At 38.5% G+C, this 27,946-nt stretch overlaps 1 protein-coding gene across 1 annotated transcript in view; it reads right to left on the reverse strand.

The window, feature by feature from the left end:
• LOC306858230 (cadherin EGF LAG seven-pass G-type receptor 1-like) overlaps positions 1 to 27,946 on the reverse strand; it is a gene marked incomplete at its 5' end in the record, with an annotated part of 93,321 nt that overhangs the window by 36,561 nt on the left and 28,814 nt on the right. The window contains 5 exons of the mRNA XM_079398659.1: positions 4,787 to 4,867; positions 9,806 to 9,894; positions 12,888 to 13,003; positions 13,814 to 14,036; positions 16,122 to 16,760. Coding sequence (XP_079254785.1) covers positions 4,787 to 4,867; positions 9,806 to 9,894; positions 12,888 to 13,003; positions 13,814 to 14,036; positions 16,122 to 16,760 — 1,148 coding nt within the window. The remainder of the gene's footprint in view (positions 1 to 4,786; positions 4,868 to 9,805; positions 9,895 to 12,887; positions 13,004 to 13,813; positions 14,037 to 16,121; positions 16,761 to 27,946) is intronic.

Consider the following 27,946-nt stretch of genomic DNA (forward strand, 5'->3'; position numbering starts at 1 on the left):
TGGAATTGTGTCTAGTGCAGGTGTCATGGCAGAATCCATCTGTGTATAAAAGTTGTACGGGAGGGGGTGTCTTTGTCACACTGATCTCCTTCACTATCAAACAGCTTTACCTCACCCGCCCTCTGGCTGTGTAAACCTAGAGCTGTGAATAATTCAAGGGAACTGGCCCTAGTTCACACACACACACACACACACACACACACCCTCAGGACATACACATAGCATGGTGTTGTCGGCTGGCCTACGGGACATGGGGACCACTTTTAAACTCATGTGTCTCAATAACACATCTCATTTATCAATGCTCAGCCGTGCTCCAGACGGTAAGAGACGGACGCGTGCTTTTGTCCCGCGCTATGTGCGTAATCCACAAAACTCGCCTTTAAGAAGGAAAAGTGTGCAGGTACAAAGCCCTCTCTAATTTCAGGTGCTGTCCACTTCTCCTCACCAAATAGGTTACTGAAGACATTCATGTCACATAATAAAACTCTTTATAGTTTGGATAGACCAAACCCCAAAACTATGAAGTACTCTGAATTACAAGATCGTACAGATTTTGGCCAATACAGATTAGACAAACTGGTCACGCTTTTTTAAGGTCCAATTCTTGCTATGAACAAACCATTAACTTTGACTTTTGGATTTGGTGTAGGGGATATTTCCAACACGATAGAGCATTAACTTTTAGCGACAGTCTCTGGATATTTGAATTATGAACCACTGCAATACACACCTGAAGCAACGTAATAAAAACACTGCAATACATGCCTATATCAATGTAACAAAAATGTGCCACGGTCACATATTGATAAATATATAAATACTGGAGAAAAAGAACCCCCGAAAATTTGCCTATGAACTCTAAGTACAGTCATTGATTTGTTCTCCAAAAGTGCCCAGACTTCACAGAGTCTGACCTCCTCCTGTACACCACAGTATGATGAATGAGTAGGTCATAACGGTCTGTTCGAACGTAAAACAGTACAGATCGTACATTCCGCTTGAGTGCATTCCTCTGGCGAGAGCTTTCTGGAGTGAAAGACAGCTGAATAGCGGGCGGAAGAATATCTACAAACCATAGAAATCGGCAGTCATTCTTGATAAAATCCCTTGACATGAATTTCATCATCTTGACACTAACTCACCACTAATCTCCTCATACACTGGGCCAATTATCTAACTACTGTCTGAAGGTAAAACAACAAAAAACAGCTTTACATGAACAATTGATCATGAACTTCAAATCATTTGTACTTATCCTGAGTGACTGGATGAATTGTATGTACTGTAGTGATGCACGCATGAGCTAAATTGTCACCCAAACCCGCAGCTTCAAATAAATGATCCACCCACCAACCGCCCGCACCTATATTTTTGTCTGATTTAGATAACCGCACCCGACCCACAGCCGATCGTCCCATTCAGGGTTCATACGGTCATGAAAAACCTGGAAAAGTCATGGAATTTTAAAAGCAATTTCTAGGCCTGGAAGTTTTGGAAAAAAATAAATAAACCCAGAAAGTTTTGGAAAAGTCATGTTTCACAATTCTCTGTACAATAGAATTGTGTTTAATCAGGTCCTGAATTTCAGTGCGGTATTGTACACATATTGCATTACTCATTCCCACAGCTTTCGACTTTAAAATGAGGGGAAATTTCTGCAAAACCTTTATTCAATATAGCGTGCGGGTTAGATGAGTAAATAAATTCACACAAACCATCAGATCAAATCAGTCATTTGAAAACAGCGTGAGTGATTCGGCTTCTTCTCTCTTTGACCTTCTCTTCACATCGGCGCATCTAGAGCTGAACGCTGTTTCGGTACAGTTGGCATAATTGTCAATTGCCAAAATGCAGCGAGCCTGCGACATTTGCTTGTTGCGTCTTTTTAAGCCTTTCGGTACTCACGCTCCAGAGGCACTTTTTTGTGCGCTCACAGTCACATCCAAAGCATGCTGCGAGTACCAAATTGAGCAAAGCTTGTTGCGCTTAAGTGGCCAAATACACACAAAATGACATCAAAATGGTCGTCCTGGCGAGTATCCTCATAAGCACTGTCGTTTTGTCTTAAGTTCATGTAAACAGTTGTGAATGAAAACGCATGTGTATCAGTATTGGATCCGTGAAATAGGTCTTGAGACAGCAGCCTAATAAAGCTGTGCCGTCTGTCATTAATGTTAATCAAACAACAAAAGACAGAGAAAATCTCTCACTGTTCTTTACTAAATAATAATTTGTTGAATAACTTTAATATGTTTATTCAATTTCCGTAGCCTATTTAACACACGTTCATATTTTAGAAAATGTAGTTAATATTTGCATCATTAATGATTTATCTTATCCACCCGCGAATAATTAGAATGCAATTATTTATTACCCGACCCGCGGATTATCCGCAGCGCCTGCGTATAGAACCGCCATCCGCACATCACTAATGCACTGTAAATGTACTAATGTAAATGTCACATACTAATTATTCTCTAATCCATAGCTCTGTGGAGAAGATATGATATAGGTCCATAGCTCATGAGAAATCAGTCAGAAACCTTTAGGAAATGAAGGAGTTTGTCATGTTCTACACACATTCTGAAACAACCAAAGAAGTAAATAATAAGCATTACAAGCTCTAAGCATTACAATTAACCTAAATAGCAGTTGCTGGGTTGACGCATGAAGTAAGTGTTTAGAATTCTGCCATCTTTGCTCTTTGACACACTGATCCGGATACAATTTTTGAGCTTGTCACCTGGAGCTAGTCACCTGAACATCACATTTAGGTGCGTTGCACAACTAAGATTTGGAAAAGCTGAGACCTTTTGGTTTGTTTTCAGTTGAAGAAATTCTCAAATATATCCACAAACTCAAATTCAAAACTAGAGACCACAAGAATTCAGTCAACTACAACAACTCAGTCAACTGCGTCATGTCTTCTATAGGTACCCTCTTCATGCAGAGATTTTAAAAAGCAGCAGCTCTTTATAGCTGCACGGAGTATCATGATGTCATTCTTCCTTCCTCTACAGGGTGTGACCTGCTTACTCACTGTGTGTGTCCCATCCTCTCTCCTGGCCCATTTCCCTCTTTAATGCATCTGGGTGATCCCAACACCTTTTCCATATGGTGGAGACACACTGGTTTTCCATATGGGAAAAGTTTCACAATATTCCTACAGAAATTAACCTTGTTTTTGTAGTTACCTGAGCTGACCTATGGTGACAAAAATAGAAGATATCTGCATACTACATCAGTCTCGTTTGGGTTGGAGTGGCTGCCCTCAATATGAGCAAGCGTCCATTTCAACACTTCATCCAACTTCCTGTATTTCTCGCACATTGAAAAAAATTGTGCTCATAGAATACAGATAGATAGAGTGGAATACAGGAAATACATTTTCCTCGTGTTGACACACAACTGGGAGTTGGTTAACCTTATTACAACATTACAAATGCAATTAAGGATTTATCAAATACCTCAAGATATGCCAACTCTCACTGAACCCAATTTGTTCTGCAACAAATTGTCAAAACAAAATGAATTAATACCTCTTTAAAACCCAGTTCAGCCTGTAGAAAATAAATTTACTACTGAGTAGATCTGCATGCTTCTACCAATGGAGACAAAACTCCATGAATACTTAAAAATGATATTTAGCAGTGGCACAGCAAAATTAGTTTGGTTTGATTCACAAACGAATGAATACTTTCGAGGATCCATTTCGAATACCTCCGAGGAGGTCAGAACAGTTTTTAACTTATTTGTGGTAGTCATTACTACTTTTTTTAACACTATTATTTTTTTTTTTCTTTAAAGGCCAGTTTATTCCAGAGAATTCTTGAAGTGCCCCTATTATGGATTTTTTAAAATTACCTTTCATGCGGTGTATAACACAGCTCTAAGTGAATGAAAACATCCTGCAAAGTTTTAAATCTGAACGTGCACCGTGTATAAAGTTATTGTCTTTCAAAAGAAAGAGTCGACTCTGAATCATTGAAACAAGTCGTTTTTAAAACAAATCCCAAGCCGTTTCATGCTGACGTCAACATGACATATTAGCATATTGCCCTCCCACTTGTTGAGCACGCAGACCAAGGAAAACTTGATTTTCGCGTTGGTCTGAATGAAAATGCAAATTCATTCTTTGCCACTAGGTGCCGCTAAAAATAGCTGTTTTCCCGGTAACGGCTGTACACAAAGCAGCACTGAGCTCACAAACACTGCTTTAAATGAAATCGACCAATCGGTCCAATCACCTCAGATTAGTGTCACGCAAAGGAGGGGTTTGTAAAAATGAATCGTTGAATGAATCGTTGAGCAAATAAGGTAAAAATAAATGCATATTATAAGAAGATGTGTTTTTTGACCTTGCATGCATGTCAACCTGTTCTAGGGGACTCCCAAAACAAACATATGAACCTTTCATAACCCATAATAGGGGCACTTTAATGGAAGCACCAACAAACTCTCAAAGTAGAAACTGAGCACGATCGTAAATTTCCTTGTGACTCCCATCCCTACTAATGTATCTCTTTGGACACAGATACAAGCTGTTGGAGTCAGAGAAGAAGATATGGGTCTGTATTCACAAAGCTTCTCAAACTACAGGAGCAGATTTAGGATTTGATTGCCTCCTGCCAATGCTGCCCTTTGTCTCTATATAACCGAGCACAGAACTGATCTGAAAGCAGCCCGGGAGACTCCGAGACGCTTTGTAAATGCGGACCCTGAGACCGGGAAGGATAGCAAGAACCGCCACCGCAGAGCTACGCTAGGTCACTGGATACGATACCTCCTTATGAGTGAGCTCCAGCCAGGCGGTATAGAGATGGACGCGCAGCACCCCACTGGAGTCCAGCAGGTGCAGGCTGTCCTGCGTAGACCACGGGAGAGAAAGCGGCGATTAGAATGTATGATGAAGCCCTTCAACCCCACAGATGTTGAAAGCCCTTTTAAAGTAGCAGCAGACGCTAGTAAAATCAGCCCTAAAGCACTATAACATTTAACAGAGATGTCTGTGTGCTACAAAACTGGCTTGCTAACACAACCACGGACTAATGACTTGCATGGCTTGCTTAGTCCGACCCAAGTTAAGTTCCACTTACTTCCCTTTATACTTTTGTGACCGTGTTCCGTCATCAAAAGCTATGTTTACATGCAACTAAACAATCCAGTAATAAACAGACTGATGGCTCAATTGGACTGGAAAGCCTTCATGTAAATCTCTGACTGAGCTTTTGATCTGATCAAAATGTAACTTTTCTCTGATTGAAATTTAACTTTATTTTGATTCAAAAATCCCTTTAGCATATGCTAAATGTTGTGATGTGTATGTTTGTACAAGTCTTACGAAGGTGTGCATTTTAATTTACGAACAGTTAAGTAGAGGTCAATATTGAACTGGTCAGTATTTGCTACATAATTGCTAAAAATACTTTTTTAGTCGTGTCACCAGAAATGCTACTTATGCATAAACAAGTTTTAGTGGCAGCTATGCTACAGATGCTAATTATGTTATCGATAACATTTAGACGTATTGATTTTATACCAATTAATCCACTTTTTTTCTGAGGAGATTCAGGTGATTTCACCCCAGGCAAATAAACTTGTTCTTCTAGGAAAGGTTTAGCATGAATGCATCCAAAATCAGTCATTTTGAGTGACATGGATAAATTAAATAACACAAAATAATTCTCCAAAAAGGGAAACCAGTTTACTCTTTCATAGATGTTTGACACCTGTCATCTCTCACTGTGGTATAACATGCTCTGTTAAGTAAACATAAGTTCCCGGTGCATCTGATTCAATACACTTGAATTTATGACTCAAATAACTAATTATATTATGCGTGTATATGGAAAAAAATATATAAAAGGAACGGCCAAGTCCACAAAATGAACGTTTTCCAGCATCTATAGTTCATGACCTCCCAGTAAACCTGCCCGCTTCCGTTACACCCATCCGTAGGCTAAATTAAATGTGAGCTGGCCCCGTTTACTTTGACCTGCATGCCGCTTGCTTGCCTTTAAACCCTAAATCCACTCACTTTACTTCCAGTACAATTGTCTTAGGCAAACTAGACTGTTTAGGACAAGTTATTTAGCATGTTAAAACAGAGGATGGTTTATTCTTTACCACATTTTTTTAGATTTACTCACTGCTAAGTACTGCCACCCTGTTAAGCTGCTTTGTGAACCATTGTGCTTTGATCTCATTCATAAAAGTGATTTAGAAGCCAAGTTGAACTGAATTCAGGTTTTCTGAATCATGCTTTATGTTTTTATTTAGTACACGATGCACACATTAAGTTTATTATATTATATATTTTACAAAATAGCAATATCACAAGGCCAAACTACATTTATTTGTCCATTAATAAGTATTAAAGTTAATCTTCATAAAATAGGATTTTCATACAAGAATATCTTGCACTAACAGCTAAAACTCATAAGTGAATAATAGTTAGAGTTATATGGGAATTTAGATTAGTGTCTGGGAATTTAGATTAGTGTCTGTGATATATATACAGTATGTAATGAGCACTAAGATGGAATCCAGTTCTAAGCTGCAGGAAAATTGAAAGGTCTGAAATGAACTTTGAGAACTGCGATGTGTGCAGTCACTGTAAATACAGAAGCACGCAATGATTTGAACATGGATTCCAACAGTCTGATGTTATACTATACTGGCATACTCTAATAATCATAAAAAATTTAATTTTTTTAAAATTATGCTCAACCAAGGCTGCATATATTTGATCAAACATATAGTAAAAACATCAATATTGTAAAATAGTATTATAATGTAAAACAACCATCTTCTATTTTAATGTTTCAAAATGTAATTTATTCCCGATCCTTCAGAAATCATTCGAATATGCTTATTTGGCTTATTTAATAAGACAAAGAATGTTTATAACCAACATTTCATGTGCCTTGTACACCATCTTGGTCTCATCACAATGCATTCCTTCTTCTGAAACAAGGCATCGCAAACATATTTTATCCTGCCTAAAAATAACTATTTTTAATGGTCAAAGGTTGGTTTTACAAAACTTTAGCAAAACTCTGAAATGTCTAAAAACAAAAACACAACGAAGCCATATTTCTCCAAAATGTGTCAGATCGCAATTCCCAACATTGCCACAAGTGGTGCTATATCCAGAATTAATATAGGCTGTCTTTTTCTGTGGTCAGTTTTGCCTTTCGTGTCTGGCATGGCGGTGCAACAGTGTGTAAAAAGTTTGCCCAGCAAATGGGTTAAAGTTAGTCAACATTTCTCTTAAATTCTTATTGGACAAACATGTGTTTGTGAATAAAAAGTTAACATTTTGGTCACGTTACATAGCGTCACCACCACAAACACATTTTTCTTCTGACGCACCATTTGTTTTGAAATTAACGTATTTGTAGTGTTCTTTGACACAGCATAAACTCTACTATGTAGCCGCCTACAGGCTTTTATATATTTACCCTCTGACCCCATAAATTAAGCACTGGGCATTAGGTATGAGTAAGACACTTTGTCTTTCTATAAGTTCCCTTAAGTGCAGCGGTACCGTAAAAGGTTGTGAAAGTATGAGCAGATTCCATCTGAAATCCTCTGAAATCCCAACAGACCTCTCTCTGGCGCTGTGTGGAGGTGATAATCAGGGAAAGCATTAACTGATTGTGGAGGAATGTCTTTAGATCTGGACAGTATACCCACTCCTGACAGTTCTCACACTCCACTAGACATGGCCCGAGACAGTTTCACCTCCATCTCCAAACGTGACCTCACAGAGAATGGCCCTCCTGTGCCAATGTGTGTGTGTATTTAAACAATTCACTATGGTAAATCACTACGCACACTCGACAACAGCTGCAGGCTGTCACACACTTGTTGCGTCTCTGGCCTCCCTGTGACTTTTTACTGTGTGTGTGTGTGTGTGTGTTGGAGGCAGGTGGAGAATTTTTGACACAGCCGTGTGTGAGGACTCCCGCTTGGCTGGTGGCCTAACACCTTCTCAGCATCCACTATGTATTGTGTTTATTTAGTGCCTTGTAAACGTGTGTTCCACCAACAGCAACTCAGCCAGGGCATACAGTAAGAGTTCTTCAAACTAGCAGTTGCCCAATCCCAAAAAAAACAAATGATGCATAACAAATAGTATACTGCATAGGGAACAATTTACAAAACTCCATCACATGATGCTGTGGTGTATTGTGTTGCCAAGTCCAGATGCTTTGAAAATCACAAAAATCCCAGGATTTTCTGTACAATTCATGTTTGTACTACAAACACTCGGAATTTAACATGCAGTTTGCTCAAATGCATGTTCCAATAGGGCTGCACGATAAATCGAAATGAAATCGCAATCGCGATTAGGCAAAAGCTGTGATTTTCATGCACATGCTGTCAGTAAAGCCGGTTCTGTAATCAGTATTAAATCTCCATCATATGCTTTCAGATGGAGCAGCATTTACTACACAGAGCTGTAAAAGCTACGCAAAAAAAATCGCGATTATGAAATCTAAGATATCATTTGCGATACTGACAGCTGTTTGCGTAGCTTCTCAGTGAACTATGGCTCTGTGTTGTAAATGCTGCTCCATCTGAAACCATGTGAAAATACCACATTTAATAACATGTTTTTACTCAAAACTCACTTCCCACAGCCCTTTTTACCAAAAAGCAATAATAATTGAATTTTAAAATGTTAAATAGCTTTCCCTGTTGAAAAAAATAAGCATATGCTGGTTAGGTATGTTTTGAAGCATGGCATCTGGTTTGAGCTGGTTTAAGCTGGTCCTGAGATGGTTGTAAGCTTGGTTATGAGCTGGTCCTAAGCTGTTCCTAAGCAACTAGCTCCTGTTCAGGACCATCTCATAACCAGCTTACAATCAGTTCAGGACGAACTTAAACCAGCTCATGACCAACTTAGAACCAGCTTCTATGCTTCAAAACATACCTAACCAGCATATGCTGTTTTTTTTCAACAGGGTTATAATGAACTTAAATTCTTCTGCTGTTGTATCTTTAGAAAGACCCAACAATACACTAGTCTGAAATATCTTCATCAACTAATGCAATTATAGAAAACTGCATTAGCCTCTATGCAGTGAATTAAAGCATCTCCCTTGAGATTTGAAACCTCCTTTGTTTCCGTTCCCAACTACTGCTCACTTTATACGAGTACAAGGATATGCTTGAAGAATACATGGAAAACAATCTTTAAAGCAGGTTTATGAAACTCAAGTTGGAGTCTCTTATAAGCTGGAAGACTTCTGGCACATCACAATGGCATATTCAGTTTCTGATGTTCTGGGCTTGGAAGAGTCGAGAATCACAGGACAGAAATAAAGACTTTTGTTACCCATGTGCATTCGTTTTTTGAAGCTTTACACGAATCTTGTGGGCTCCAGTTAGCAGATTGTTTTTCTGAGACTGTCACATGGAGAGGGCGACGCTAAATAAACTTCAGTCGTATTCTTTTTGCGGAACAGTAAGCAACACATGCAAAAACACGCTAGTAAGTGCATTTAGACTTAATTATGCAATGTCGTGCCAACACGCTATTGCCTTTGGGTGTGGAAGCATTTGAAAACAATCTCCAGTTGAGTGAAACGCAATGCAAGTCAAACACAAGAATCCGATAACTGCTATTAAATAATCTCCTGTCTTCCTCAGGTCAGATGCAAGTGGAAAGTAAGAAAACCATCGTGGGAACAAACAACATCTATAACTTGTCCTGTTTTTTCCAGAATAAGCGAAAATCTTCAGTAACAACTCAATTACAACATTTAAAAATGAAACAGACTTAATTTCTAACCTTGTTGTAGTAGTGAAGCTGAACCGAATGCCACTGACCATCGCTAACTCCACCTGGTACAAAAGGTGCGACAGTTGTTTTAGCCTCACCTAGGAGAGAAAGATAAGAAACAAAAATATTAATTTGAATGATAGGAGAAAGGCATTTGCATTATATACATATAAGCTACTTTAAATAAAGAGTAGGTAAAATACAGTTTCAAAGTCACGTAACACATTCAAGCTTTTAAAAATTAGTTAGCTATAAAAGCTGCTAGCAAAAACTTGAACAAATAAAGTTCTGTCATGACAACTCTCAGAGGTACATGACAATGTTCATGTATTAGATCTGCTATGCTGCTGCTGTGGCTGAGTAATTACCGAGACTTCCACAACATGCTGCTGTGAGCATGTAAGAAATACTGCTGCTGCAAGCATAACATACATGCAAAAAGCCCCATATAGCATACATGAGTCACCTCATAGCAGATCTATACAGGTGGAGCTGGGGAAGGTGGAGGGCTTCTGAAGCACGCTGCAAACTGCTACAGCAAGCACTAGTCATATATTTGAATGTTGAGCAGCGATCTCATTGGCTACCGATATAGGAGAGAACCAATCAGCTGTGCCATGTAATAATGATGTCATTAGGTCAGATTTGAGTTAAACCTATCGGACTACGCCAACTAGAGTTTCATGCCAGAACTCTATATTTACACTAAATATGACTAATAAAAGTGGTAATATAAATATATATCAACTTGAGTTATGTTGAAAACTGCAACAGAACAGAAATTAAATATTTAGCAAGAAATTAGGGCTCAAATTAATCTGTGAATATTTCAAATTTGCTGTCTGAAAAAATGTACTAATTAAGTTGGAAAAGTTGGTAAAGACTTTACTACAAATTTTCAACAAGTTACAATTATTAGTATAAAACAAACTGATCTCCAAGAGTGTTTTGGTATGTGTTAAAGGTGTTTCTTGTATAAATTATGGCTTTGTCACCTCTGGTCCAATATAAAGTCACTTAGTGACTACAGCACAACGCTGCTAACATAACAACTATTAATCATGTTTAGATATTCTCTCTCATCAATGGAGTTCATTCAAAGGGCAGGGGAGCAAAAATGTACACTTGGTTTAGAGGAATATTTACCCAAGGCAGGAGCCCCTAGTGGAATTCATAAAGAATCAGTAAAGAACAACCAATCATTGTAGCCCCATTGGTAAACAATTGCAACTTTGTCTAAGATATATATTAATTTAATGTCTTTGTTTATTACCCTTGCACCCTTTAATCACTGAAAAACTAAGAATGGTGGGCCAGACTACTGAACTGGTCAAAAGAACAGTTTTAGAACAAGTGTCATGGGTTACAACATGTTAAACAGGCTCCACAGCATGACACAGCATTGTTCTCTTTGTCTGGGAAAGATTTATGTGTGCTATAAGATCAACAGTCCCATTATAGGGCTGTGCTCTTCTTGTGTTATTTATAACCACCTGTGAACTAAAGTGTGTGTGTGTGTGTGTGTGTGTGAGTGTGTGTGTGTGTGTGTGTGTGTGTGTGTGTGTGTGTGTGTGTGTGTGTGTGTCAGTGTGTCTTTTCCTGGAAAGACCATCTGGGTCACTGCATAGCCTCATTAAGGTTCGGACACTTAAGAACTTATAAATCCTTTGTCATAAACACATTCACCTAAAGCAATTCTCTCTCTAAGTAACACATGACTACACAAACAAGCTGTTTAACAAAGCATGATGTCACCTCATGTTACTATATATTGTCAGCACTGCTGTCTGCTGTCCCAGGAGTGAATATGACATACAGGGAGCAACAAACTCTATATGAATACACAAAAGCATATACGACTGCTTGGCTAACATATTGGAAGTGCATGGTCCTTTTGTACATGCTTAAGGTGTGTTACTATTGTTGTAACAACTTTCAGTACTCAAGGGGACGATTAAGTTACATTCATATGTCTGTGGAATTAAACTGACGGTTATTATTCATGTAGCTAGTTGTAAACATGCTGACATCTTTATCTAACATCTAACATAAAATTGTTGCTCTGCCATAACAGTAGTTGAACTGAAAAAAAAAAAAAAAAAACTGGCCATAGAAAACATAGTTTGTTGTTTACATTAATGCTATAGCATTATAATGCTGAGAAAGAGTACTTTTACATTTAGGTATTTGGTAGGATTAGGGATGTAGAATATGGTAATGCAGAATATGTGCTTTATAAGTACTAATAAATAGCCAATATGATAGTAATATGCAAGCTAATACGCAACTAGTTAACAGTGAGAATTGCTTCCTAAAGTGTTACCGGCTTCTCAAAAGCCCCTCCCCTCGAACGCAGATAAGCCAATGGCAGTCGAGTATCAGTTGCACGGGGAGATCTGAAGATCTGAAGCTCGCATCAGTTCGATGGTTTATGCTACAATAATTGCAAAAACGATGTGCCTGTGTTACTTGTAACACTGATTCCAGGTATCCTGAGAGGATCATTTATTTCATTACATTTCCTGAATCCAAACAAAAGAGATCAAAATGTCCCCAAGCATTCATCCCCAATCCAAATGAAGACAAAAAGGTTCATTTTCTGGTTGTTATACACCCATAAGTTGCAATTTTCATCTGCTCAAGCAGAACATTAATGTTATCTTGTGCTTCAGCAAGGTATCTCTGGCTAAAACTAGCTAACGTTAAAGTTAGTGAGTCCATGCTAATGAACAAATCTAAATAGCGGACTGTTCTCACGTCTTGTACAGTGTAGGTCAGAAACACGAAGGTCTATATTTCACTGTCTTTTCATATTAAACTGGTTGAATGTACATTAATTTAATCGTACCCTGCGATACATGAACAGTGTTGATCCTGCATGTTATCCACAATCGTGATGAATGACCGTAATATGAGGCTTGCATTGTGGAATATTTAATTACCATTTGGTGGCCTTCTGTGTCCAAAATTGTGCAAAAACATCATGGAACAAGGTTTTCACACTGCAGATGTCATTGTAAGACAGTAACAGTAACTAAGGGGGGCGGGGCTTACCGACAGGTCAATTGTAACAGTGGAAGGACTGTCGTACCTGCTGAAAAGGTGAGCTGAATCTGTTCCTCAATGATCTCCACAGCTATGAAATCGTGTTTCTCGTTAAAACGACCGTTGTAGAGTAGAAGGCCGTTTCTCTCTCTTGTGGCAAACCTGGACAGAAAAAAAACATTGATCAGAACAACCAGAACTACAGATTTTATTAAATGTTTGCACTACCCCCTCATAAATCTTTACATCTATCAAGGTTTGAGTGCACTTCTCATCTGTTAGAATTCATGACCTAAATCAAGAGCGCTACAAGAAACCTCCAAGCCAGACAGAAGAAATAACATCAAGAGAGGAAAACGAAAAAAAAACAGAGGGGAAGTGGCCAGTGGTCCAGAAACAGGAAGTGGTTCCTCTGCCCTAGGCGGCACCATCCCACCTCTATCATGCCTGGGCCGTGGCACAGAGGACAGAGGAGTCAGAGACCAGCTGCTCTACAGGAAGATGATACAAATAAAGAAAAACACTGATAGTGCTCTCTCAACACATAGCCCTTCCTGTTTTTACTCAGCACAGGAGCCCAAATATTTCTCTAGTGACCCTGTCTCAACATTTGTTGCTTAATAAATCAGAACCTTAATTTTCAACTTTACAACGGTTTTAAACAAATTATACATATGTCTTTCTAGCTTTATAAATCCAACAGTTAATAGGTTAATTAAATTCTACAGAAAGGGCAAAACTGATGAGCTTGACATTAGGATTATCCATGTATGAACCAGAATGAGTAGAAGATAAGTCCAGGCATGCCGTCCAGCCAGACAGAGCTCAAGGGCTCCTTATGCAACCTCCAACAAATTACACTTTACAGCATGCAAAGCTTCTGGCAGACGTGTCAGCATTACAAAAAGGTAAACAGGGGCATGACACAGAGGTCATAAACAATTTTCTTGTCAATTATAGCCCATCACTTACATGAAGGAGACAGTGAAGTGGAATCTCTGTCTCAGGCCTCGGAAGGTAATGAAGGACTGTCCGGGAAAGCTGCGTGTCGTCATCTCACAGAAAGGTTTCTCATACTCTCCAGAGGGGCAGTTGCATGTGAAGCCGCCCACTAGCAGGTTGACACACTCACCTCCATTTTTACATACCCCGGGGACACAGCGACCAGAGCGGGCATCTATCTCACAGTTCTCACCTGCACAGGATTATCAGAAGTAAACTTGTAAATTAAAGTCAAATAATCAAGGTGTACAGAATTACTTGCAAATTAAAGACAGGTGGGTTACATAAGGGGCTTTTGCACCACACAGTTCTAGGAACTTAGTTATAGGATATAGCCAACAGGGTGGTTCGTAGAGAACCAATTCCCCCCTCGGGCCATTTTCCTAATTGCATTCGCACTGGCAGCAGGAAATCTGAAGCAGCCGATAGAGACATGTTTATGCGCGGAATTTATTTGCATCATCAACAACCAGTGAATAGAGCATGCCATGATCAGAGCTGTTTTTGTTATGCGTCATGGGATTTGTGTTAACGGAGATGGAATGTAAGAAAGCGCACAAAAATCTGACAAAATTTCCTATGACAACTTGCAGTGTAACTTATCATCGAGGCTGAGAAAAGAACACAATGCTGCAGACAACAGATAGCTAAATGTCGGTTATCGCTGTTTTCCATGTTCGAGGAGTAAATCTGTTTACACTGCTTTTTAAAAATGCCTAGTATAGCTGATGTTTTGTATGCGTTTGGCCAATCAGCGTACACTTGCGTCACTGGTAGTTCCCATAGTACTGTTTTAGACTCTACTCTGAATTAGGAACTAATTTAATTCCCCCAAACTGAGTTCCTAGAACTTTCTGCGGTGCGAACACGCCAAAAAGCAAATACTTTTTTCAATAGTTCTAGGAACTATGAAAAGGTTCCAGTGTGAAATCCCCTATTGGTACTAAATTCTACAGGACAATGGCCCTCCAGGACTGGACTTTAAGAGCCCTGCTATACTGGCCTTACTTCAAAGTTTCATCCCTGACTTAGTCTCAGCTTTCCATACGGAAGCACTTGACAATCCAAGAGTTCCTCTATGGCACCACCAATTCCCTTACCGAAGATGGACACACAGCTCATGCAGTGTTATATATCAGCCATTATCCAGACAAGATCTGGACAAAGGGTGTTTATGTGTGGCGGGGGAACAGGATGGCAGTCCCTGTGCCTGTAATGACCCCTGATTTCCTTGGGATAATCTTACTCTTGGAGGGAAATAGACAGATCGATTTCCCTCTAATGTGAGAAAGCCAGAAAAGCATAGATGTTGAGAGGCAGGCTGTCAACGCCATCATAATGGATGAAGAATTTCTGGAGTTGAACTGTGACCTTCAAAGAACTGAGGGAGATGATTAGAGGGGTAATTGGCCTTGATAAAGAAGGGGGAGGTGGTCAGGAATGGCAGAGGAGCATTCAAATTGGACGTTGATCAGATATAGTCATCACTGTTCTTATCTTTAGTCATCACTGTCTTTCATGTTATATTTTGTCATTTAGACACACACTTTATTTGACGTGGTGAGATCTTTTCTCAAGACTTAATAAGTCCTTCACAGGTGGACACACTATTCCACTTGTTTGTCCACCTGTGACATAGACACCCTTACTTTTGGTTCTGAAAACAGTGGCTCTGGTGGTTTCCCTATTTGTGGTTTACCCTAAATGACTGACAGTTCTATTCTCTGGTTCCCTCAGCATCCCTTCACCTCCTGACAAAACACCGCTCCCTAACCACAAACCACACCATATCCGTGCAAGTGTACAGACTAAACACACAAATGCAATATGCCAGAAAACAGTGATGCCCAAACCTATTCCTGGAGATCTACCTACATCTAGAGTTCCGTTACAACTTGTGCTGTCAAATGTTTAATTGCAATTATTTGCATCCAAAAATAAAAGTATATTTAATATATAAACATAACATATTTTTCTTAAATATATACATGCATGTGTTTGTATTTATATATGCATAATTAATATACACAGCACACACACATATATTATGTAAACAAAAACTTTTATTTTGAATGTGATTAATCGCGATTAATCGTTTGACAGCACTAGTTCCAACCCTGATTGAACACTCCTGTCTGCAATCATCAAATGCTTCTGAAGATCTAAAGTAGCTGATTCGGTTGTGTTTGATCAGGGTTAGAGCTGAACTTTACAGGAAGGTAGATCTCCAGGAACATTTTATTGGGCCCCCTTGCCAGAAAATGTTTTGCAAACTTACCTGTAAAGTCCTCTAGACACTCGCAGGTGTACCCTCCTTCCCGACTGCGGCAGCGGCCATTGTTGCGGCATGGACCTGAGTAGCACAGGTCAATCTCAGTCTCACAGTAGTCACCAGTAAAGCCGGCGGGACAACGGCAGCGCAAGCCATTAATGGGATGGATGGGTCTGAAGAGAACAGTATCAGAGGCTATAAAAGGTGGAGAGCTATCGAACTTTAATACAGAGACGCATTTCATGTAGTTCTCGCAAGGTTCCCGCAGGCAGATGTTGTCATCAAATGGAAGGACACTTTGGCTGGAGATTTTCTGTAACAGAGTTCGGTTCAGGTAGATTTGCTCCTGAAGTTCTTCCGAAGGGAAGTAGCGATCTGGAGCTCCACCAGGAAGCAAGGCTGAGAAGGTGACATTGAGGATGTTGCCACTAACATCTGTATCGTTCTGGACGTTGAAGATGAAAACTCCTTCTCGACTAGTTGAGAGGACTGCAGCCACACCTTCAGCAAATAGAGAGAGTAGCGTTGATAGGAAGCGTTCCTGGGACATGTTCTCCAGGCGGACAGTGATGCTGTTCGTTAGCATCTCGTCAGTGATGATGGTCACACGGAGAGTACAGAAGGCAGTCACTTGGTGGATACCATCTAAAAATGACAAAAACAACCAACTGTTAATAAATCAGTTTTACATTCCATGAAAACACAACCTGCCTCTAGTCTTAGAATGCTGGAATTTTGGAATGCTTCAGGTGAAAGCCAGCTGCTTCCGGAATATAACAGTATACTCTTTTCACTCTAAGAAAGTCTAAATACTGTTTTGGGTTGGAGAAGAAAGCATGTTAACAGACAGGATTACTACAAAGTTGCACCACAATTAGACAGATCATCTTGGTATCTTGCTTGAGGACACAAACTCATCTTCTCTGTTGGAACTAATGCTATAAAAACCTCAGAAATGATGGAAACTTGACAACCGTAAAACACTGTAAATGCTTTCTTCCTCAAAAGTACAAAAAGGATTGGAATACTTATTATGGGATTGAACATGACTTTAACTACGGAGTTTCACACTCAATGACAATGTTTAGCAAGTACACGCTTTCAGGATATGACAATTGCTTCCACATTGTTGATTTAAAGTGTATATCAGTGAGGTAACAGACAGCAATCCTTTATGCTACACTGGCCATACTTTTGCTATACTTTCAGCACAAGTGCACAAAATATTATGCATTTTCTTATTTTGCTTGTGACTTTTCACTGTGAAACTGATAGTATTCACCCTCATGTAGTTTCAAACCTAAATTATTTTCTTCTGTAAAACGAATGAAGAATGTTTCAACCATTTTTTCTCCTTCACAGAGTGTAGAATAACAGAATATTAAAGTAATAACATTGCATGACATTACAAAGTTGCCTGGAGTGCTGCCTTTGATAATATAAATAAAATAGTCAAGGTTCGATTATAGCAGTCATACGTTGCATAGCCATCCATCTAATCTGAATCTCACAATTTTCACATGAAGAGGATGGATTTGACAGGAAGCTTCCACAAGTACCACACTGGCTGTTCTGTTTTGCCAAGGGAACAACTGCATAACAGGTGGTATATCCAATTAATACCCCCGGCAAAACAATGTGGCTAAGACCTTTCAAATATGGAGGTGTTGTGTGTCTGAGTTATGTGCCTCTAAATTATATCACTGCCATAAATCACAAGAGAAGGGGGTGTGGGACAGTCACCATTCCCAGTATATGGGTCACATTCCCAACTCTGTCTGGTATGTAGTACACTGTTTTTGGTCCACTAAAGTTTTGCAGGATGACATAAGCACATTGCACTGACTAAAAGTTGTAGGCTGAACCTGATACAGTTTGATTACATCTAATTTCTCATTCAATCAGATTTATGTTGTTCTCTTTTGGCTTTTGTGTTTAAAATGAGCAACAAATGCAAGAGCTTGGTTGTGACATCTTAGCATCAAGATGCTAATGAAAACATCTGCTGGCACCCAGGCTAACAAAACAGTGAAATCATATTTAAAGATGGCTATAACAAATCAGTCTTTTCTCTCAGGGTGGGGAAATGTGTTTTTAAACATTGTATTATCGTAGACATCCCCAACAGCTCTTGCTCTGATCCCAAACTACATACAATAATTCAAAGTCATCAGAAATTGTCACTAGATTTCTTCTAAAGAATATTTGTCTTCTTACTTAGTTTAACCCACTCGCTACATTAAAATATCCTGTCAGTATTCACAAGTTTTGTAAAAAAGTACAAAAAAGGAATGTGTTTTCCTGATTTTTTTTCCACCTGACATAGCAGAGCGGTATATATTTAGTCTGTCAGCTGTTCACTTAGTACCGATGTAAAGTTCTGTTGCTGTCAATAACCAGGCAAAGGTTGCTCCTCATGGATAAACAAACTTTAAAATACTTAAGAGTACACTTAAGCACGAACTGGATGTAATGTTTTTGGACACTTAATTGCCTATTTATTGCGATTAGATTAAAATGTATTATGGTTAGCTTGAATTTATAATAAATGCAATTATTTGAACTTAAGAGTGTGTTTTTTTTTACTCATTAAGTAAAGTAGGACTTAAGTAGGACTTAAGTACATCTTTATATATTATTAACTTTAAATGTGATACTGAATAACACACTAGATCAACTTTACATGTGTATGTTAGTCAATAAATAAAAAATAAGTACACTTCTTTACAGCATGACAATGTAGATTTCTTTATCAATTATTCAAGTCTGTCAATTGGTATCATAATTTCTACACAAGAATTAGATCACAGACTAAGAAAATACAATACAGCATTAAACATGATAACACAAATCGAAAATAAGCGCTGATTAGTTTATGAACTAACAGTAGTAACTTTATGAGGCAGCAACAAACTGCCTCAGTATGATAAACTTTATTATTATACACACATATGCACAAACATTCAGATAAACCAAATAAATTTTATTTGTATCCGTTAGTGTGGTGTATGTTGATGTTTAACTTGAAGTTGTTAAGTGCGTGATATGCCTCACACTTCATCTTATCACAGGTATTGGAAAAAAGCCAGGAATATCCCAGCATGTGTGCATGTGTGCAAAATAATTGACAATGGTTTCTTCCTCTTGGACCGGTGTCTTGTGTAACTCAAGCTGACTAATGTAATTAGACGAAGAACATGGGATAACAAACTCTGCTATTAGCATTCCCATTCATTATCCACACCGGTCAAAGTGCAGTGATCTGACACAAACAGGACAGAGGGGCAGTGCAGTGTGTTTCAGAGTGTGTCGGGGTGGGGCGGCATGAAACGAGTTTTCGTCTTTTGGCAAAGGATGACTAAACAACTGGTATGCAAGATAAGAAAACCCTCATTGCTCATCTTAAAAAGCTTTGCTTGATTTGTGGTTAAAATAGTTTAAAATGAGAGATATTTCTATAAAAGTTCCTATCTTAAATTAGACATGCAAGTAAACAAAAACAGCCTTTCGTTACGAGATGCTGCCCAGGGCAACAATGTTAAAAACAAGTCATTAAATGAGCGTAGCGGTAGCTGTTGTAGGTGAGGTACACATCTTCAGGAGCCAATGAAAATCAGTTTCTTTGCCAATGTGACCGTCAGCAATCTATGGCCCTCCCGCATGTTCAAATGTTTGAATCATAACAAAGGAAGCAAAAGTGCCGCCCACTGAGCCAATAACACTTGAGGATCCCGCCCATGAATCCCTCCCATCTCTACAACACAGTGACCTGCTTTAGGTACAGTGAGGCAAAACCATTATACTCAGCACTCATACTCAGGGTGTGAATTGTTATGTATCCTGGTGTATGAAATTACAATACTTTTTGTTATTATCTATTTTATGTGTAATGCAATACACCAGTAAATCAAATATAATTCACTGTCATGCGTCTGCACTTTTATATAAGATTTATATACAACATTTTTATATAACACTGCTTGCAAATCGAGATGTTTAAACGTGTAGTCATACGACAATACATTTTACCATGTTTTTTGTGCCACTGCATATCCTGAGATGAAAATATTGACACTTTTTCAAAAGTGACTCACACAAAAGGAACACAACAAGCGATTTGTCCTAGACAAGCTGTAAAATGAGAAGTGCTACAATGCAAAGACAGGCTAGATCAGAGCGGAAGAAAGACATATGGAAAGTATAAGAATTGTTATGTACTGTATGTATGTATTTTACAGTATTACAGTATTGTAATTGTGCATTTTACTGAACTGACAAATGTTTTAAACTGCATAACAATCAATTTTTTCAATCTTTCTGTAATACTCGCTGTGATTGGTTGATCAGGAATTCTATATATTTTTGGGTAATGACCACTCTTGTCCCAAGCAATAATTTCCTACTCATCTGAGCTGTTTGCAGGCACAATATCTGACATTTCATGACATGGTATATTTTGAGAATTCCTACACTGGAATATTAATTGCTTTGGTTAATATAAAAATAGTACAGATAACAATGAAACAGTGATTTCCTTGAAAGACGGTGTATAAGATCTGTCCGGACCATAGACTGTAAAAAAAATGGACGTAGTGTCCGTGACGTCACTCGTAGGTTTCTGAAGAGCGTTTTTGAAGCCTAAAGTGGGCGGAGCCGACCGCCTCCATCTTGGCAACGCGTCACCACGCGTCACTCCCGGATGATCCAAAATGGGCAATGAGGCGGGACGTGGGCGGAACTGAGGTGCCTGATTGCTGAAACCACGCCCGCCTACCTCGTCGACATATTGGCGGTTGATTTTTGAACTTTTCCAGAGCTTTCCAGCTTACTCAAGGTAAATTAACCTGAAACTAAATTTAAATAAAATTATAACGAATAAATAAATTAATAAATAAAATTACATTACAATATCACTCACCGGAAAAAATGGAGCCTAGACTTGGACGGTCTGTTAGTACAATTAATCGCACAACAAGCCATTTTATTAGATAATTTTAAGAAATAATAACGAAAAAAGCCATAGACTGTATAAAACAAAAGCAGAAACAGATAGAGACAGCAACGTCAATCAACCTGTCACTCAAGTGGCCACGCCCTTAATTATGCAAAAGTTTAAGGCTTAATATAATTTAAATGGATGAGTTATAAAAAAATTCACCCCCCTCACAGTTGTCACGAAGGGCAAAATTAGCTATATAGACCAAAATAAATTTTTGTACCAGGCTGTAAACATGTTTTTTTCTACTGTAAAGTTGGGCATTTTAACATGGAGAGTCAATGTGATTGACTCCCTTTTGGAGCCAGCCTCCAGCGGCTAGTCGATGAATTGCAGTTTTAATCACTTCCGTGTTGGTTTCACTAGAGGGAGCGGGAGGTTGCCGCTTGGTCCGGACGCAGATGTGAACAGGTGAAATGCTGACGGTGATCTCCATACGGGCCCCTCAGACTAATCTAATCACCTGCATCTGTCTCTACATGCACCGCTGGCATGAGAATCACAGTGAGCTATGGGAAACGATGAACTGATGAATATCGATAAAGTTGTATTCAATGAAGTATTCAATGATTCAAGATTCAAGAGTTTTATTTGTCACATACACAATTATACAGAGTATAACCAGCAGTGAAATGTAGGTCAGGTCCGCTCCAAGGACAGTGCAATTATAAAGTATACAAATATTAAGAGAAGAAAAGTAGAAAAAATAAAATAAAAGAATAAAATAAAAAGATAAGATAAAAAATATAAATATAAATGTGCAGGTCAGTATGTTGTTGACTTAAATAGTAATAAGAGGAATGTGCAAAAATAATGTGCAAAAAAGTTGTACAGGGTATATAAATAGCAGCAATATGAGGTAGAGAAAAATTATGAATAGCTTATTGATATGGTGATATTTACATGGAGTCAAGTGATGTTATGACACAGAGTTAGAGTTTAGGAGCCTTATGGCCTGGGGGAAGAAGCTCCTCCTAAGTCCTAATGAAGCCATGAATGAATACCGTTGGTATTTTGCACAGTAAAAACACACCTCAAAGTCATTGATTAACTGGCATAATGATACTGAGAAAGGGGATAAAACATTCTTGGCCTTCCAGAAAACGACCCTATTTTCTTTGTCAAGAGTAATTAATCACTTTTTTTGATAAGGACTTCACTTGTCATTGCCAAGCTTTTGTTGACGAAGGGTTAGATAGATGAGGTTGCTTTTATGCAAGGTTTTGAGGGCCATGTTCAAACATGTTTGTGGTTGTTGTGTTTGGGGTGGTTCTTTCTAACTCGCACTCTCACACACATACAAAACGTCCAATTTCACACCTTACCCCGTCTCTGAACCCCTCGGGCCCTCACTGCAGGGAATATGAGGCCGGGACGTTGTTAGATGCACTCGGTGTTTCCATCGGCCAGATGGGACCAGACGTTTAATGAATGGGTAAAACGAGATTACAACTCGTTGAGATCATCACCACCTCCTCTTGCTTCAAAACCAACAGATGGAGCAGAGTGGAGGGCGAGCATTTATTTTGTAATGCATTGAGAATCGAAAGGCTATTGATTGTTGGTGGAGACGCATCTGGAAGTTACAGAGCAATTATAGAATGGTGCATCTCTCAAATGTTGAATGAGAAGTTTGAATGTATTCATTTCAACTGAATTCATGATTCAAATGATCATGAGACTGTGAGTGACAAGTGCAGTCTGTTTATAGGGCCACATTTGTGAAATACAAGAGGTACAGATTTCTCAGTAAATTCCTTGTAATGTCATTGTTAAATGAACAACTTCCACAGGAAGCATTTTGAAATAATAATGCAATCATTTATCTAACAGTCACTATTTACTATGATTTTTTTTTTTTGCATTCTACATTTTTTCTGAAACAATTTTCATAAGAATGGTCTTACAAACAATTAATTGTGATTTTTTTTCCTATAAGAATGGGTTTACAAACAATTTACACGGAACAATGCTCTCTAAAATCTTTACATAATTTGGGGTTACAAACTATTTATAACAATTTACATTAACAATTTGTTCTGTATTCTGGATTTAATCTGAAAAGGCTTTTGATTTATGTAGAAATCAGATAAATTAGTAAATTTGTTAGGGATACACAATGTTCGGCAACCAAAATTATTAAGTCGAAAATAAAAGACAGAATAAATTGTACCGAACAATGACATGATGTGATCAAATAGAGGCACGGACTAATGCAGCAAACATGTCGGCAGTGTTAAAACTGTCTGAGAAAGACACAAAAATCACTACAAGCATCGACAGCGAGAGACTGCTTAGTCTCGCATCGCATGTCTCCTTACTGTATGATGATTGAAATCGCGAAATGGCAAAATGTTATGTTTTCTAATACACGCACAAATTGCATGTATTCAAACATCGCAGCACAAGCTCACACCATTATCTGCTTGTTAGTCATTGTTCAACAGTAAAAAGCACATTTTAGCTATTTAATTAATGCAATGGTGAAAAAAAAAATAGTCGGAAAAAGAAAAAAACGTGAAAAACTGAATTCGGAATTTGGTCTTTGGCCCAGTGTTTCATTTTGTTCGGTTTTGGCTTCGGCCAAGAATTTTCATTTTGGTGCATCCCTAAAATCTATGCAATTTATGTTTTACAACAACTGCTTGTGTTTTCTTAAATAAAACTTAATATGGTTTAATATTGTGTGCCAATGTACAATGTGGTGTTAGTCTTTCAAAAGATGAAACATGTTCCAACAAATTCCAAAAATAAATAAATAATAATAATAGTACAATATAAACTGCAATTTCAGTTGAACAACTTGTTCATTTTCTTCAAATTAAATAGAGCATCTATTCTAACTAAAGTCTATTACTGTTTATCTCTTTAAAAATTTAAGAACTGCTGCCAGTTAACATATCAGGGTAATCCAGCAGTGATAAGGGCATCTGGGTCTAGATGTCTGCTATGACAGCTCTAAGGAGAGAGGGATGAAAGATAGATAGTGGAGGAAAGAGATGATGAGCCAGAATAAAGTGCAGGCGCCTACAGTAGCCACAAGCAGGCTCAGTTCCCAGAGAGGCACACTTGAGTTTTGAGAGAGTGCTTCATGCTGACTTTGAAAACTCTCTTGTTTGTACATCAAGAATGGGTGACAGTTGGGACACATTGCTGCCAAAGGTAGTCTTGTCCAACTCAACATCCTCTACACAGCGAGGGCAGCTGGAGTCATGGTGTCTTTTCCTGTTCCACTCGCCATTGAAAGCAATGCATGCCTCTGCTTGGCTTGCTGGGATTAGTTGGCTCTCACATGGACGCACTTTAGAGAAGGGCCGCATGCACACAAAAGACTGTATTCATCTTGGGGAAGAGGGAGGAGGTGGGCAAACTGCAGGAGTACATCTCTCCAGCCTGTAACAGGTGGGATTACAATACAGACCTGGGTGCAGTGGGAACAGTTCTGGAGTGCAGGGGGTGGGTTGATTTCAAAGTAGACTATGTTTACTGTACATACTACTGAAATGGATATTCACCAGTTTGACTAGTGTTCAGACTGTTGTAACAATGTTAACCAGTTATGTATTCCAACTGCTTAAACCGCTTCAGTATTTAATTTAGCATTCAGAATACTGATAACATTTTTCCGTAATTAAACTAAGGTTCAGTGAAATTTATATTTAGCAGTCAATTTAGCTTTCAGACTGAACTGAATTTTCAGTAGTTAATTCAGTTCCCAGACTAGTAAAATGGATTTTTACTTGTTAGTCTATTGTTCAAACTACGGAAATGGATTTCCAGTAGTTATTTTGACATTTAGATGGCAAAAGTCATTTTCAGTAGTTAGCTATGCCTTCAGACTACTGAAACTGCTTCAGTTCTTTAATGTTCAGAAATTAATTTTCAGTAATTGATTTTCTTAATCTAGGCTTCAGTGTTGCTGCCAGACTACTGAAATTTATTTTCACCAGTTAGTCTAGTTTTCAGACTACTAAACTAAATTTTAGTAGCCACTTACATGTTCAGACTGCTTAATCTTATCCAGGATTCAATTTAGCATTCAGAATATTGACATTAATTAACCTAGGGTTCAGTTAAATTTATATTTAGTAGTTAATTTAGCTGCTGAAATGGAAAAAAAAATCAGTACTTATTCTAGCGTTCAGTTCTGCAGACAGACTACTGAAATGGATTTTCTATAGTAATTCCTGTGTTCAGACTACTGAACTGGATCTTCAGTAGTTGGTATACCACTTTTCTTGATTTTCAAGTATTCTGTCTAGACTTAGTTAAGCTTTCAGACTACTGAAGTTTCAGTAGTTAATTTAGTATTCAGACTGCTAAACTGAATTTTCACCTGAACTGTTTTTTAATTAGTCACTTTTGCTTCCAGACTACCAAAATTGATTTGTAGTTTGACAGACTACTGGAACTGGTTTTCAGTAAAACAGGCTCTGTACACTGTTCTAGTACACTGCACCAACCTGTTCTGAGGTTGCCTGTTTTCAACATGTTCAGAGTGTTATGACAACTTGATATAACCCTTTGGATAAGTATTTATCACGGACTAACGTTACTCATTCCCAAAAAAGACAATCAAACAGCACTTTTTACATTCACTTTACCACAAATAAAAATGAAGACGCAGACAACTTTCACTTCTCTTGTTAAACTGCAGTCAGGTTGTCAGTCTCTTTTAGCATGCACTGAGAAGAGGAAAGGTACTGTTGGGTCCCTTTAATGGGTCTTTTTAAGGACTAATAGTTTGATTGCTTCTAGATTCTTCATCTGTTCCCGTGTCATTGTTGACAGACTGTGCTTACTGAGCTGTTCCTCTGGACAGCAGATCACATCAAGATAGAGGCACACAGTGATGCCCTTTGTGCATTAGTGGAAAGGTTTTAGAGGACTGGGAATGGGAAATGCCATCGTTATTGAGTTAAGAGAGAGTGTCATGTTCATTTTCTATTGAATTAGGCCAAGTTTGATGGTGAGCGGCATACAGTCTTCATCCAATGAGGGCTAAACAGCAGTCCCGATATTACAGATATATTTAAAAAGACGCATTCTCTTAACACATTTATTTTTTTACCAAAATCAGATGGAGAAAAATAATCAAAATACTCATCTAGAGACAAATGCTAAATGTTCAGTGAAACCCAAACTAAACATAATAATGTTATACACAATTTAACGTTTGAATTAAACACAAAACGTCCAGTACATTTTCTCAGTTTTTAACATTGCAGTTCTACAATCCAGTAACATGGTGCTGTCTGTGTCAAGCAATTGTATTCTATCCATTAACATCCTGTCACTTCTAAAGGTATCTACAAACCAGGTGTTTTCACCTGACCATGCAGAACAAACTCGGATTAAAAAGGGCCAGAGGTCAAGGACCAGCAACATGAGAAAAGTCACCGGAGTCAAGACAGTGTCTGAGTGATTTCATTCAGACAGATTTTCATGCCATTTTGTTCAGCTCTAAGTATTTAGAACTACCATGACTCATTTTACTGACAAAACATTATCTCCAAATCACGCCAACACAGTAACCTACCATGAATAAATTGCTCCTGCAAGTTTCCTGTTATAATCTGCTGGCCTCTGCTCAGGCAAAGAGCCCTACCGATTACTGGAACACTGACTGTGATTTGAAATCAGATATTGAAAAATTAAATACGCAGCTGGCCTGTTGAAACGCTCAGCAGGTGATACAGTAGGCTGGCATGCGGTGATACAAACATGCCCTCAGGCAATAAACTCATCGATGTGACACTGAGGTAAAAGCACCAGACTGAATCATAACAACGCAACGCATATGTCAACATAAAAGAGTCAGTGAGGCCTATCAGTATTTCAGCAAGGGAAATGTGAGGGAAATGCGCTTTCTGGAAACAAGATATAAGATCAGACAAACAAAATCAAGTGATGAGAGCATTTTTTTTACCTATTGTTAAGTTGTACACATTGGCAATAATAATTATACTATATAGGGGAAGCATGTGATACAGAGGGATTCTCATATCTAAAGGTTATTTAGCAGCCAAGTACTTGTGTTTATCAGAGCGTCCGTCTGCAGTCGAGTGCTCAGATACTGACAGGGCTCTGGCTCAGTCTGCAATGGACATGAACACGCTCCTTTGTTCCTGTGAGCTCTGTGAGCAGGTAACTGATGATAACCCATGAATCATGGGATGCGTACAACCGTCTGAGTAAGGAATATGCAAAAGATGAAAATGGCATTGTCAGAAGGGATCAGCAACTGTAATTCAAATTACAACAAAAAATATATTACTGAACCACATGATGAAATATAGAGACGTGATATTAAGATCTGTGCACTAAAATATAATTATTATGCCAATAATTAAAGCCAAAAGTATTAGTACTGCAGTACCAAATAGAAAACAAAAAATTCCATACAATATATATATATATATATATTAGGGGTGGCACGGTTCGCGGAAAAAAACCGAACCGCACGGTTCTCCACACACGGTTCGGCACGCGCTAGGACCGCGGTTCAACTGAATTCTGACAACGCATGTGGTTTGTTATAAATAACACGTAAAACAAATAGGGTTCGGCTAATGTATGTTTCTGTTAATGGATGCGCATTCTGGCTTCCCAGTGCATTATAACAACAGCGTTGAGAAGGAAAAAAAAAATAAAATAAGTGGACAAATCATTCACTCTTGTTCAATGCGAGTGCGCATGCTGGAATATGAGCATTTATTCCGTCATCACCCGGTGCTGATAGCGCGCGCACAGGTGAGACCTGAACAGCACACGTTGATATCGGTGTTTAGACTAAAGTCATGTAAGCTTTGCCAGCTCAAATATTTAAGAGCCA

Source organism: Barbus barbus, assembly GCF_936440315.1.
Source record: "Barbus barbus genome assembly, chromosome: 39".
In the NCBI taxonomy this organism is placed as follows: domain Eukaryota; kingdom Metazoa; phylum Chordata; class Actinopteri; order Cypriniformes; family Cyprinidae; genus Barbus; species Barbus barbus.